This window comes from Mytilus trossulus, chromosome 9, assembly GCF_036588685.1.
Source record: "Mytilus trossulus isolate FHL-02 chromosome 9, PNRI_Mtr1.1.1.hap1, whole genome shotgun sequence".
Taxonomy (NCBI): domain Eukaryota; kingdom Metazoa; phylum Mollusca; class Bivalvia; order Mytilida; family Mytilidae; genus Mytilus; species Mytilus trossulus.
Genome location: NC_086381.1, coordinates 25,134,478 through 25,150,931, shown reverse-complemented (window position 1 = coordinate 25,150,931; position 16,454 = coordinate 25,134,478). Strand labels below are relative to the sequence as shown.

Here is a 16,454-nt window from a genome sequence, read left to right as displayed (position 1 = left end):
CTGCTTCGTGGCTGTTTCCGGAATGATTCTGGGGGAAATGAAGGTCATTATAACGTCGGATTGGCTATTAATGAGTGGCATGCATTATATGTTCCACGCGTCCGTAAGTGGGGTCGGAGTGAAATCATGATACTTGGTTATAGGTTCATATTATGATAAAGTGTTCATTTGCTATAGTGATTAGTTATGATGATAACTCACGACAAACTGTCAATTTGGTGCAGATTATATAATCCTGTGACAATGTGATGATTTAATCTTGAAATTATGTTGCTATTTTGGTAAGAAACTGTACATTTATGTATTATTGCTATTCTCTAAAAATAGAACAGTGATGTGTATAATTTACACTTTACACTGCGTATTAAAACGGTTAATTGATTGAGATACTTTTGTGTTAGATTTCTTCGTATAAAGCTTAAATTTTAAATAGTAAATACACAAAACATATGCTCTATGTATAACACTGATAACCATTTATTATTCATTGCTTTGACATATTGATTAGAAAATATTAATATCACGGAATTTACCGAAGATGTGCATAATTTCGTTTCCAGCACTTTCATCGCTTCATTGATTTCTGGTGTAAATAAACAAACCCGACGATACTGATTAGAAGAATACAAAAACTACAAGGTGAGCAATATGTGCAAAGAAGCCTACACCAAGCATCACGGTATTGTTATTGGCATGGGTTTCAGTGCGCTATAGGATACTAGAGTGTCAGCTGTTGCAAATTATATAAGTTAGCGTTTTACAATGCACAGCTCTGTATTTGACAATGACCCCAAGGCAATCATTTATACGATCCTTTGAACCCAAAAAACTTGTAACACAGCGAACTCCCAAAAAGATGTTTGCATGTGGGGTAGACAGTTTGATGATCTTTGATGTACTCTTTCATGATGATTTTTTCTTTAGAGTTGTCATCTATAGACTGATTTTAAAGGGGGCCAGGGGGGCATGCCATCCTTTTCTGGGAAATTTGGTGGGCCTGCACTTGTCAAAATTTCTGGATCCGTCACTGGTTGTTGGACCATAATAGTCCCAGTATGGACACACTGGTGATTAGCAGTCATTATAAAAAAGAAGATGTGTTATGTCTATGATTGACAATGAGACAACTGTCTACAAGAGACCAAAATGACACAGACATTAACAACTATAGGTCACCGTACACTTTTTCTAGACCACAAAAAAGCATGTGCAAAATAGTCGTCCCAAAGAATTGTAACCTTTGAAATTGTTGTTGCAGGCTAAAACCACCATGAGCATTTTCAAAAGTTGGCAGGTATGCGTACGGCCTTCAACAATCATCAAAGCCTATACAACATAGTCAGCTATAAAAGGCCCTGATATGACATGTAAAACAATTCAAACCAGAAAACCAACGGCCTTATTTATATAAAATAATTGATAAAAAAATATGTAACACATTAACACATGACAATCACTGAATTATAGTCTCCTGACTTTGGACAGACACATACATAAATAATGTGGCGGGGTAAAACATGTTAGCGGGATTCCGATCCTCCCCCTAATCTTGGACAGTGGTACATGTATAACAGTACATCATAAGAACGAACTATAAAAATCAGTCAAAAAAGGCTTACCTTAACTCATCAGATATCAAAAGCACTGAAAATTTCATTTGATATGTCTGATTTCAATTTATTCACATCATCAGATATTACACTTAGTATATTTTTTCATGATGAATATTACTATTTGGTTGATTATGTAGGGAATCACTGATGCATGATTGGAGAAGTCGCCCACCTCCCCCACCCCCACTTATTGTCCCAGCTGACCTGAGAATCTGTCCCTCTATAACCATTAACGTCATACAACAATTACTTTTCCATTGTGGCATCATATATTTTGTATTAAAACATCAAATTTTTACATGGAATATTTGTAATGTACATGTACAGTTTGTAATGGCGGACATATACATGTACATATTGTAGCAATATTATAAGGTGTATTCAAAGCAAAATAATTAATAATAAATCAACTCAATGGATAGAAGCATACTGGTAAGTCAATTTTTTTTTCACACAGCATCTGCATAGAGTGATGAGATGTAAATGATAAAATCAGGAGATCAATCACTGGATTTAGAAGTCAAGAATTTGTATATTTTACTTATTTGGGTAGATGCATGTAACACAACATTTATCTTGTACCTGTACCCTCAGTGTTCTTCATGAAAACTATCACACTGATTTTAAATCATTATAGGAAAGCACAGTGTATAAGTAAACATTTCAGAAGGCAAAGAGTCTTTTATAGGCTGACTCCAATAGTCTGTAAATTATCTGAAAAAGCTTAGTTCTTGTCAACTTTCTTATTATTTCAAACATTTTAATAGATGTCTCCCAAATTTAGTGTATTTTTACTAGATTTTTTCAAAGTCATTTTCATTTATTTTCAACCCGGCCCAGAAATATGTTTAATATAGCTGATTTAGAGAAAGACCACCTGGGTCACCTCTAACAAAGGCTATATTTATTGTCAATGCAAACATTTTATCTGTTAACACCAAATGCTGTCTTTTTTTTTTCATTCATAATTCATCTTACATGTACATCTCCTTTGATTTTTTTGGCTTATTTGTTCTATGGTCTATCTATGCATATCTATCTATATACCACATTTTCATGGTCCAACAAAATTGTTTAAAATGTATACATTTTACTTTTTTCTAGCTTCTCATGTGATAGCCATACCTTTTTGGTCACTATTTATGTGTTGCATTTAAATATGAATTGTAACACTTTACAGTGACTGAACAGGTAAAACAAATACTTCTCAAGAAACAGAAAAAAGAAGACTACTTGGAACAGCACCAGACTACATGTATGTATGAATAAAAACTCAGATCAGAATAGCATGAAGGATATTATATGTCCTTGTGAATAAGCAAGGAAAGCTTTTAATAATAGTGCTTATTTTTTAATTTACTAGATTTTTCATTCATTATCTGTGCATATTTCAACATAATTTGTCATAAATTAAATTGTTATCTAACTTTACTCAAACTTTCAGTGGTGGATCCAGAAATTTTCATAATCGGAACCCACTGACTGTCTAAGAAGGGGCCAACTGCAGTCATGCTTCAGTGATTCACTATAAAAACAACAAAATTTTCCTACAAAAGGGGTGGCCCAGGCCCCTAGAAAAACCCTCTAACTCAACCTCTGACTTTAATTTAATATGACAAGTGTTTCATTCACCAAACTACTGGTGCGTTTCTGTGATAAATATCATGCACAATTTTATAAATGAGAGGGGAAAGAAGATCCACATGTGGTATACCTGCACATGACAACTGCCCAATTTTTTTTTATCACAACTAATCATGCTGATACTGGCATTACCAGAGAGTACCAGTACACATGGTACACATCAAATGAAAAATCACAAATAACTGATACATATTATCAGATATTACAGAATTAAATATGTTTTAAATTTATTACAAACAAATGTGTTCTCAATCTTGTAGATGGATATTACTGGATCTCATATACATGTAAGTACCAAAGACAACTGTCTACCATGTCTATCCAAGTCACAATTTATAAAAGTAATCTATTAAAGGTTGTAGTTTGGTCTTCAATGCAAAGCTTGGTTCACAACAAACAGCAATTTTATATAGTCCATATCAATCATGACAATGGCGTTTGGGGTTAAACATGTTTAAGTAGGTAAAGAATATTGCAATGGAACCTTTTTCAAGAGAGTGTTATAGTCTATAGAGTATTACTTCTTGTTTGGTGGAATAGTGAAATAAAAGTCAATATGTTCTTGCTCAAACCTATGTCGCTTTGAAGGTGTCATGATTGTCATCCTCAGCTAAAGCAATGTGTTACTGTAATTTGAATTTCAAAATGCTGAGCGATGTTTTTCGAAGCACTGATCACCTCCACCATAGCAAATCATAAGATTTTGACAATCAGTAAATTATGGCGAAAAATATCTTCTTAAGTAAAGAATTGTCGCATAAAAATTAAATAATAAAGTACAAAGGAAATGACGAAGTTCACATAGTCTAGTATGATTAATCATTTAAAAAAAAAACAAGCAAAAGGGGGGGGGGGGGCATATGCCCTCTACGTCCCCTCATAATCCTCCACTGCCTCCTGTTGTTGTCCATTTTGTCAAGTAGTAATCCTCAAATGTATGTTCATGATATATGCTATTTTTATCAAGTTGATTATAAACACAGAATACATATTATTATAATATCATTCCCCATTTCCATTCTCAATTTTATTAAGTCTCCTTCCATTATAACACAGGATCAATAATACAACAAAAATAACATATTAATAGAAAAAAGCGCTATTTTTCATATTGCTTGAAGTGCAATATTCCAATAAAAATAAACTACTCACAAACCACTGATCTCAATATAATCAGCTAAAATACGGCAAGCTTTTTAGAAAAGCTATTACTTGTGTTACAATGATAATCGTTTGGGAAAAACTATGGAACGCGTGAATAACATTTACATATCAATACAGAGATCAACGTATGGAAAAAACTATGGAACGCTTGAATAACATTTACATATAAATAACAAAGGACAATCGGAATCATTGATTAAGTTGAAAGTGAATTTACGGAACATTTATGGTGTTAATTTGATTTGAATTATTGTGTTTATTATGTGACTGAAAATTTGTTTTTTGTTTGTTAGTAGGTTGAAACGTTAGGAATAAATAGTTACAACCTGACAATTGATTTCATGCCCAAGTTATACAGAACGTATGCCTTAGATCTAAAAAGTTTTATGTTTTATTTGTCTTAAGTATTTATATTTAATACACCAGAAAGTGTGCTAGCTGACCCAGTGCTAGTGCGTTCTCAAGCGTACAAAATTTAGAGAGGCAAGGTTGCTAGCTGACCCTGTGCTAGAACGTATGCCTTAGATCTAAACAGTTTTATGTTTTATTTGTCTTAAGTATTTATATTTAATACACCAGAAAGTGTGATAGCTGACCCGGTGCTAGAGCGTTATCAAGTGTATAAAATTTAGAGAGGTAAGGTTGCTAGCTGACCCTGTGCTAGAACGTATGCCTTAGATCTAAAAAGTTTTATGTTTTATTTGTTTTAAGTATTTATATTTAATACACCAGAAAGTGTGCTAGCTGACCCGATGCTAGAGCGTTATCAAGCGTACAAAATTTAGAGAGGCAAGGTTGCTAGCTGACCCTGTGCTAGAACGTATGCCTTAGATCTAAAAAGTTTTATGTTTTATTGGTCTTAAGTATTTATATTTAATACACCAGAAAGTGTGCTAGCTGAACCGGTGCTAGAGCGTTATCAAGTGTATAAAATTTAAAGAGGTAAGTGTGCTAGCTGACCCTGTGCTAGAGCGTATGTCTTAGATCTAAAGGTTTTTAAATATTTACTTGCAAATGAATGTACAAATAGATTTATGAAGAGAAGATAGGTTAATCTCAGTTTGTACAAATTTAAGCTTATATGACAATTATGCTATAGACTTTACTAGCAGTATATGCCATATAATTTATATCAAAGTTTACTCAAAATAGTGTTTATCCAATATGTGATTTTCTTATTTACTTCACGACACTTGCTAGAGACTTTACTAGCAGTGTAGTCCTGAAACCCTTATCCTTATCTCAATAGTAGTGTGTTTTTTTACTAATCTCCCTATTTATTTAAAAACGTCGCACGCTATTGGTGTTCCTTTGGTAAAATCACGGACAAGACACATTCATCTTGTTAATTTTTAAACATAAACAATGATATTATAAAGTGTTTTATATCATTTTAAAGCTTTTAAACTCTTCTTTCAGATTATTGCAATTTTGTATATGTAACAGACCATTTTCATTAATTTTAACGCAATTAATCCTTTATTTTGCAATATGAATTCCTTGTCCCGCGTTACACTTTTAGTTTTGTGAAATTCTGAATACCGTAATAAACATATACATTTTTTTACCCAACGATATAAAAGTTGGTCTAGAACAGGCCATTTATAAGTGGGCGATGACGTAATGTCGATTTTTCTCTCTCGAAAATACGAAAATATAAGAAAAAGGGATCAAGATGATACAAATTATGTGTCCCATGCACGAAAGGTTGCCGTATTTTTTTTTTAAATTGTCCAAAAAAGGGAATTCCAGAACAACCCCATGTCGAAAGTAAATAATTCTAATACTAGTATTTTGTACAAATATCACACTTTCGTCTCATGCAATAATCAAGAAATTTTAAAACAAATTCTTTTTATTCGAGTTGATTAGCAATGTCAGACATTTTGTTCCCTTCAAACCAAATTAAACGTAGGGTTACGTTTACTGTGTTTTCATGATGTTTATTTGATACAGTGCCATTCGCTACATAAAAAAATTTATAATGGATAAAAGTAAAAATAATTATCTCTATTATGATAATAAATTCCCATAAATAGAATCAATTAAATCTAAAAATACATTTGGAATTTTTTTTTTACTTTTTAAAATAACTCACCTTCAGGGTTAAGCACTATGTTAGCTCCTGTTGTATTAGTGTTATCTATTTTGCATCTATAATGTCCTGAATCTTCTATTTGGAAGTTCGTTATTGTTAGGATATTTGAGTATGCACCAGAGTATCTATCATCATTATGTATTGTTTCCCAAAATGTTGAAACATCACTGAATTTCTGCCAACGATTACCATTTGGAACCAGGCAGAAAAGCTGTTTCTTTGAATTAACTATTCCATTTTCTAAAAAAGGTATATTTAACATGATGTACATAATGTCAGTATTCACCTCAGAAGCAAACAAAACCTTTAAATAGGCTTAAGAAGGAATATAGTTACGATAGTTAACTAGTTCCCTTCTGGTGTTGTCTGTTATATGGTCGGGTTGTTGTCTCTTTGACACATTCCCTATTTCCATTCTCAATCTTAAATACTCAGGAAAAAAAAATATTTATTCTGTTTCAGCATAACAGCTTCAAAAACACTTACTTGTTTTGTTTACTAGTTATGCGACAAGTTCTACTTTATGGGGTTTTTTTTGTTGGTTTTTTTTTTTTAACTTTTAGGAATATTGGGTCATTTATGCTCTTCAACTTCATGCTTTATTTTGACCTTTAATCTTTTTTTACAGGGTTTGTTTGATCCTGGTATCGATGACGAGTTAATTTACGTAAACACGTAAATATAGATTCCACTACTACAACAAGTCATTGAAGTGTGTAACGATATTTCTCCACTCTATAGACAGTTAAATTTTAATACATATATTAAAAGCGCGATACTTCCCGATTGGAAATAAGTTGTGTACTTTTCATGTGACGCCATCAGGCATGGTCGCCTTTTTCATGACGTCACAAATTAAAAAAAAACAAGAACACTTGACGTCACAATGACGAAATTTCGTATGCTAACATTGCTCATGTAAAATTTTTAAATTGTTTGTATATATATTGAACGACAAATATATGTGACGTATAAAATGTTCGGACGTCAGACACGCCAATAAATGAATGTATCATCGTGTATTGTATTTTCGTCCTACTAACACAATTGAACGAATTTTTCTTTTATATATTTAAACATAGACATGGCTTATATTTTGAGAGTCACTAGTATACTTGTGCATAAACTAACTGTATCTCAAATAGATTTCGATCTTTTAAGTTAAATGATTTTTTTATTTGAATTCATTGGAACGGTGACACCTTTGTTGACAAAAACCAGCGTCTTGTGTTTTCCACCTATCTAAGGTGTCTTAAGTCGAAAATTACATGTCGTACAAATCCGGTATTGGTTATAAATTTAATACAAAAGTTTATATCAAAGTGTTAGAATCGATCAAACGTATTATTAATGAATTAAATGGTTACATATACAACTATGAGATATAAAATATTATTTTGATATCTTTTTTGGACAAATTGTACACATTTCGCAATGAGGCACATTGGAAGTCTTGTATGGTCTTGTATATATTCGTGTTTTGTTAAATACTTTAGTTAATGCATTGTGAAGTGAGGTTGGTGAGTATTGTCTGTAATTTCCACTGAGAGACTGTTTTTTTTCTGTAAATAAGAATTAACTAATAATTTATTGTTCGGTAAAAAGCTGTAAGGAGCATGCGTATTACCGTATGCAAATTATCTGTAAGTATTACAACTAACCATATGACTGTCATGTGACTTAAAGACAAATCCTTCTATTCAGATCTACCAATAATATCTTCTTTATATTTTATATTTACTTTAGGTTAGGTAAAAGCTTCCAAATAAGCAAATAAAAAAATGGGGTCACCGACCTCGTTTTCGATTTAGAACGCCGTCTTTTTCATGGAATTTGGAAATCGGGACCTCTTGTCAATAGCAGTGTAATATTTTTTTTAAAAGTTGGTTTCCCATAAAACTTGTTTGTTCTGTTAACCAAGTTGTTAATACAAACTATTTTAATAATATTACCAATTTCTGAGGGTAAAATAATAGCGATAAGTTGCTATAATAATTTTCCCGCCTTTATTTATTGTTAAATAACTAAAAAAGAATGATGTTTAAAAAAAATTGACCAACAATTTCTCGATGAGTATTCAACAGAATATGCGTTGATTATTTCTAGATAAAATCCTGAAATAAAAAGATGGGGTCACCGGAATGGAAAAAGAGATATTTCTACAAAAGGGTTAACAATTTGAAATGGCGGGAATACATTGCGCGAATTCTAACATAACGTCGAAAGCCGTTCCGCCGGTTTTGGGCGTTATTCCTTTACAAATTACGGACAACACAGTTCTCGTTATTTGCTGTTATGTTGTTTGTTTGTTTTCAACTACTTTTAATTTACACGTGATAGTACTTAGTTTTCAGTCAGTTTCAGACACGTAATATAAATGCGGTGGTTGGAAAACAATGCGTTCAACAAAAGTACACGCCATGCGCGTAGCTACGTTTACGTCAAAACGCCCGGGCGTACACTTGAATTTTGAAAATAAAACAAATAATCGACATAGAATAAGCACACCAGCCTTGTGCTTCTTTTTTCAATGGATTGTAATTTTGAATAAAAATCGACTAAATTTACTCAAATAGATCATTTAATATATTTAATTGAATCTTTTGTAAAAGTCTGAATCTACTATGAATTCTTCGTACTTTTCTTATATTTAAAGCAGTTCTCTATCTGCTCAGATTTGATATGCTGTTTGTATTTTTGTCGAGCCTGTGATTTGTGTCCTAAAAGCGAGACAAAGCGGCGTCAATATTCAGGTTCCGAATGTGGATAAAGTCTTTTGAATTAGTTAGTTTTCTCGTTTGAATTGTTTTACATTGTCTTATCGGGGCCTTTTATAGCTGACTATGCGGTATGGGCTTTGCTCATTGTTGAAGGCCGCACGGTGACCTATAGTTGTTAATGTTTGTGTCATTTTGGTCTTTTGTGGATAGTTGCCTCATTGGCAATCATACCACATCTTCTTTTTTTATATTTTGAATGACTCTTCGTGAAATTTTACGAAAGTTGGACAGAAACTGTTTATGATCAAAAGAGTATTCAGATCAATTTAATGCAATTATCTAAAATTTTCCCGCATTTTATGGACAAAATGAATTTCTTTCTTTTTTTGGGAAGAAATCCTAGGTGTTCCCGAATTTTTTTATATTGCTCCTCTTAGAAATATTTTTTTTCCGTGTTCATTAAAAGGTGCTTTTGTCGATTATATGCTCACTCACGGCACCCTTTAAACTTATTTAAAAGTAATATTGGTTTGGACGTTTTCTCCAAAACCAATGTCCATTAGGCTAATTTCCAGTTTAACACGATGAATAAGTTAACATATTACAAAATTTAACCAAAACAAATAAACCATTTAGATTCAAAAGTATGTTGCTATCAATTATTTTTTTACTGACAGGAATCATAGCACATTCTCGATAGCTTTCCCTTTCAAACCCACTATCAGCAGGTGCTTTAACATTGAGCGGTTGGAACCCCTCATATCCCTCATATCCCTCGCCAAGGTTCGGGCGTACACGTTAAAATGACCCAGCTACGCCACTGCACGCGAATGGATTATGCTTCTATGAACAACATTTCTATTCAACTTATTTATAGTGCTTATGTGTTGAACAGAAATTCTTCTTAAAATAGTGAATACATTTGTTATATATCATTTCATAGTTCAGTCAAAGTATATCTGAAAGACAAGACAGACAGGTCTGTGCTTTCGATATCATGAATTCTAATTTTACGGTTAAGAATGTTGTTCCTTTTTATTTTGATGATAATAACTTAAAATCAATAGAAATCTAAGACCCCTAACAATAAAGATCGAGGAGCCGATATTGCAAATATGACTCGGAAAGATCGGACTTAAAAATAGCACTTCCAAATGTAGTTTTAAAAAGATTGATTCTTTATGAACCGGGTTCTGTTCAATATCGTAGCGGCTACGTAGTTCTACATAGATTTTGATCTTATGAACTAGCTACATGTTCAATAGTCAAAAATCTACGTAGCCCTATGTAGCCGCTACGATATTGAACGCAACCCTGATCTTTGATTTAGTTTAAACGCTTAGATAAATCGATCTACAATTCAAAATGTTTTATGTAGATAAGAAAATAAATCTGCACATGGTCAGTTTAAAATATTCTTATAAGTAACTGATTTCAGAGTTTCATCCGTATACTCAAATGATTTGACAAAACATGAAGATAAAAAAAATGTATACGACGTTTTTTGCGTCATTTTTCTGAAAGATAAAGATATGATAGCAAATTATACAAATTTCCACAAGAGACCAATTGACACAGGAACTATTTATAATGAATGAGAGGTCACCGTACGGCCTTCTACAATTAGCAAATCTCATAATGCATATAAAGCTTTAAAAGGTCCATAAATGACAAATGAAAAACAATTCAAACGAGAAACTAACGGCTTAATTTATGAACAAAAAAATAAATACATGAAAAACAAATATGTAATACTTAAACAAACGACAACTACTAAATTACAAGCTCCTCACGGACAAGACCCGTTTCAGTGCTCGACTGATACCGTAACTTATTCGTTCCGTATTCGCTAAATATACGTGTGTTAATCGATGCACATTTTAAAAACTATCTTTTCAATTGTATTTATTTTTCTTATTATTTTCTGTAAATTCCTCATCTTCAAACAAAATGACCGTTATAAGCAAAATTATTCTGACATTTCTTTGTTGTTAAAAGGACTTATGACATATTAATCAAAAAGATAATTAATAAATGCAGAAGCACATGTAATGAACCAAATATTTCCTTCCCGTTATTCTATTTACTACGAGTTTTTTTTTAACGAAATGACCGATTATTTTAGGATTGCAATGTATACTAAATTTAAAATCAAGTTCTAAAAAGATCGTAAATGAGAGATATTCTTAAAAGATCGATTCAATTTAGTGCAAGTGTTAACGGGGTCTATTTAACATACTACTGTTTTGATCATTCGTCCATAGGCATCTATCATATCAAAATATTCCGTCATGTTGCTAGAAACTCAGTCTAAGTATACTCATACAGTTGTCATATCGTGATTATGAATGGAACCTAGTCCGACTTTTTTTCTCAAATCAACTATTGTTTCTTTATGCCCCACCTACGATAGACTAGTAGAGGGGCATTATGTTTTCTGGTCTGTGCGTCCGTCCGTCTGTTCGTCCGTCTGTCCCGCTTCAGGTTCAAGTTTTTTAGTCAAGGTAGTTTTTGAAGTTCTTGTTGCTTATGATATGATCTTTCTAATTTTAAGACCAAATTTGACTTCTGACCCCAATTTCAAGGTCCACTGAACATCGAAAATGAAAGTGCAAGTTTCACGTTAAAGTTTTTGGTCAAGGTAGTTTTTTTTTTGAAGCTGAAGTCCAATCAACTTGAAACTTAGTAAACACGTTGCTTATGACATGATCTTTCTAATTTTAATGCCAAATTAGATTATTTTACCCAATATCACAGTCCATTGAACATAGAAAATGAAAGTGTGAGTTGGGCATCCGTGTACTTTAGACACATTCTTGTTTCATATGCATTCCTCTTTAATTCTTCATTCTGACAACTTTTAAACACAGGCAGGATTATGTTTTTTTTTAAACAATTGCGCACCTAGTACATAAGTATAAAATTTGGCAAATCGGATCATACTCGGGAGTGGTCAAATACAAAAACCTACAATGTTAGAAGCGTAAATGTTAACTTCTCTAGATGGACTTTATTTTACACGTATGCGTCGTTGGGTAACTGATTTATTGGTGCTTATCAGAAATCTGAATATTATATTTGTGTAAAAATGTTATTGCCTTTCACATTCAAAATACGTATGTGTAATTTGCCATATCCATATAGGTACGTAAGGTTTCTAATTCTATGGATACATTGAATTTTGATGACATGATTGATGATTTTCGTACTTTCTTAATGATTTGTGAAAATATAAATACAATTTAAAACATAGGCTACCAAAGAGAGTGTCTCTATAGAACAGATAAATCCATACACGTAGCAAACTATGGAAATTAGTTTTATATTATAATATGATTTGCCAATCCTGAAATCCCGGACTTAAAAAAACTAAATCCTAAGGTCCCGAATTTAAACAAAGTAAAGTTAAAAAGGATTACCGGATCCCGAAATCCCGAGCTTAAAACATCCGATCCCGTAGTCCCGATAAAGGTCCTATCCCCCTCCATCTTGTTGTCGAGTATCCAGATTTTTGTTTCGTTTCTTGACAGTTGTTAGTTTGCTGTATAGTTGACTCTCTTTTTATTCATATATTTTATCATTTGCTGTTTGAAAATGTGTTTATATTAGACCGTTTCTTTGGGAAGGTAAAACTAGATATTTGTAGAAAAGTACGAAAATTTGATATAAAAAAATAATCATAACTACTTAATTATTGTAACTTTACTTGGAAAAACATCACGACAAATGGTATCATTTGCTATTGTTACTACGTATATCAGCCGAATATGACGTCACTTTTGTTATAAAAAGAAACGAAAATACCGTAACGTTTCCGATTTTGGTTCTGTTGTTAGGAATTTCAGTTGTAACGTTATTTAAGTTATGACGTCATATGCAATGTAAACAAAGAAACGCTATCATCAGGGCCCGGTTGTTCAAAAGTGTCGTTAAGGTCGTTAAAGTGTCGTTAGCCAGTTGTAAAATTTAACATAATCGTTAAGTGTTGTTCAAAAATTTTAACGCTTAACGCAGTCGTTAAATCTGTGTTTAACTTAATCACTTGACATACCTCGATTAAACCCCTAACGCAGCGTTAAAGATGGCAGCCTTAGATTTAGCCTGGTTTCATGTACCAATTCAAAGAAAAGAAAGAACTTTTAGAAGCAAAGAAGAACTTACCCTAGACTACACTGATACAGACCTTAGAGCACGCTACAGATTTGGGAGGGAAGGCATTTTATTCTTATCTGATCTAGTAAGGGACAGGTTGACACGTCAGACAAACCGGAATCATGCCCTCAGTGTAGAACAACAGACAATGGTGACATTGAGATTTCTTGCCAGTGGAAGTTTCCTCCAGGTCATAGGTGACACATTAGGTAAGACTATATACTTTTAAATGGTTCAGCTGTTTACACATGTTTTCTAATGATATAATATTTCAATTTGAGAACTTTATGCAGGATCTAAAGTGGCAATTCATAGTGTACATGTACATGCATTTATTGTTGTATTTGTTTCTTCCATACTCTGCACTGCAGTACCATATTTGTTTACAAAGTAATTGGGCAGCCATTACCCTAAAGTTGTGCATCTCTACTTTATAGGTTTGGACAAAAGAACAGTTTCAAGAGTGGTCGATTCTGTTTTAGATGCCCTTTGTGAAAAGAGGAACAAGTTCATTCAGTGGCCTACTAACCTAAACCAAACCAAAGCTGAATTTTACGAGTTTGCTGGGTTTCCAAACATTGTGGGTGCTATTGTTGTAATCGACTTGTCCGGATCTGATATCACCGAAACCGGACATTGACTTATAGTGCGACTGTCAACTTCCTGTGGTGAGTACTTTGATCATTGCAGAATAACCAGAGAGCTTGATGAAGACAGACGTCTAACCCTCAACTCGTATCTGCCATTTGCCATACACGTACTTGGATAACTCAAAGTAACCTTACTTATTATATCAGTCTAGTTGCAAATACTATATTGGTGTCAGAAGTTTGTTTCAACTCACCTGGAGAATACCGGAAATGATTTTGTAGCGGCAAAATTTTTCTTTTCGAATTTTGAAACGAGAAAAGATTCGAAATTGACGAAATATACGGAGAATTTTCTAAGTGTTTAAAACAATTGTCAATAATCCTTTGTCAGTTTCACTGATTATTTATTTGACAATTATTTAATCATTTTAGAAACTGAAGTTTGATCGATTATTTTTTCTTTGTCATTGTCAATGACAAAGAGATACCTGTAGGCAAGTGTCAGTGTTACTGAAACTTATCCTATTAACAATTTAGTCAGTGTTACTGATTAATTATATAGCAAGACATTGTGTATTATCATTTTTTAAGAAATAGATTTATTCAATCATGACAGAACCACTGAATATTAACACAGCTACATTTTTACAACTGAAGTCATTAAAAGGCATAGGGGAGGCTAAAGCAAATGCCATACTAAGGGCAAGGGAAGAAAAAGGTACTCTTACTGAAGACAACATCTTTGATATTACAGAAATTTCTAGTACTCTTTGGACATCTTTATTAAAAGATAATTTAATAACTTTTAAAGAAGTAAAGCCACCGGGGGAAGATCTTGCATCAAAGGTAGCATTACTAAGGGATAAAATATCTAGTATTGAAAAGGATCGCTCTGAAATGGTAATTAGTTTTCAGTTACAGGCCGACCAGATGAGAGAGAAGAACCTGGCCATATTGGAACAACAAAGGTTGCAGTATGAGCAAGAGCGAGATGAATACATACAAAAGGTAAAACTAGAGATAAATCAATTTAGAGAAAAGGTAGAAACTAAAGATAGGGAATTAGACCGGTATCATGAAAAAACAGAGAGAATGCAATCTCAAATAGATCAGCAAGAGTCTCTTGCTAGAATCCAAAAGGTAATAACTGACAGGGAATCTAAATCAGGAGTAAGTTATAAACCTCCTTCAACTCCCGACAAATATGGTCCATCTGCTCCAAAACTGGCTATTTTTGATGGCAAAAGTGACTGGCGACCATACTTTTTACAGTTCTCTACCATAGCTGATAGATATAAATGGAGTGATGAGCAAAGATTGTTCAAATTAATAGAACTTTTAAGAGATAGGGCTTTAAAGTACTACAGTAACAGGGTTAAATCATTACAGGCCAATTATAAACTGTTTTGTCAGAAATTTAATGAGAAATTTGGGAAAAAGGAGTTACCCCATATTTTACGTAGATTATTACAGGATTTGAGACAAGAAAATGAAGAGAATTTGAGAGATTTTGCAGAGAGGGCACAGGAGTTGGCGGTTGATGGTTACCCTGACACTCCAGAGAAGTTTGCTGAGACGCTTGCTACTGATGCATTTTTGAGAGGTTGTCTAGATAAAAGAGCTGCTTTGGTTGCCATGGACAAGAACCCAGAATCCTTGGATCAAGCAGTCCAATTTGTACGTAGCGCAGCAGCTAACCAAAAAGTTATCATGGGTGGTAAGAAGTCTGAAGTGAAGAGAGTTACATTTTCAGATACAGAAGATGTCCAAGAGCAGGAAGAAGAAACATTTGCTGTAAGGGTTGTTGAGAAAGATGATGATAAAAGAGGGGTAAGTGCTAGTATTGAGAAAAGAATTAAGAAAACAGAAGATGATCTTGCAGAGACAAAAATTATTGTGAAAAAGATTCTCAATATACTTAACCAAAATCAGGGTCAAAATCAGAGGTCAAGGAGTACATATAGGTCTCCTACACCAGAAAGATCAACAAGCCCATATAGGGGAACTGGATGTTTTCAGTGTGGAAAAGAAGGACATTTTGCCAGGGATTGTCCGTGTAGGATAATGTATCGAAATGGGTCGCCCATGCGAAGTAGGTCTCCATCACCAAGTCACAACACTTTAAACTACCAGGGATCAAGAAAGACGGCCAATTCTTGATCAGCTCGGAACATGGTGGCCAAATATGTACAGATGTAAACAATTTACAAATAAAAGACATTGACAATACAGCAAAAATTCAGGAACTATTTTTGTATAAACATAATTCAGATTCAAAAACATTGTACATAAACTTAACTCTTAATGGGCAAAAAGTTTTAGCTGTTGTAGATAGTGCAGCTCAGGTTTCCGTGATCAGTACATCACTCCTTAAACAGTTGGGGCCAAGAGTAAAGATGAAGCAGCACATAATATTGAAAGGAGCTGGAAAAGGGTCTGAAATGGAAGCCAGATACACAGATGACCTTGACTT

The 16,454-nt window shown here is 33.3% G+C and overlaps 1 protein-coding gene across 1 annotated transcript in view; it reads right to left on the bottom strand.

Annotated features, from left to right (window-relative positions):
* The window catches only part of LOC134684418 (receptor-type tyrosine-protein phosphatase gamma-like), a 110,951-nt gene that overhangs the window by 77,562 nt on the left and 16,935 nt on the right, over positions 1–16,454 (bottom strand). The window contains exon 2 of the mRNA XM_063543702.1: positions 6,520–6,759. Within this exon, the coding sequence (XP_063399772.1) occupies positions 6,520–6,759 (240 nt within the window). The remainder of the gene's footprint in view (positions 1–6,519; positions 6,760–16,454) is intronic.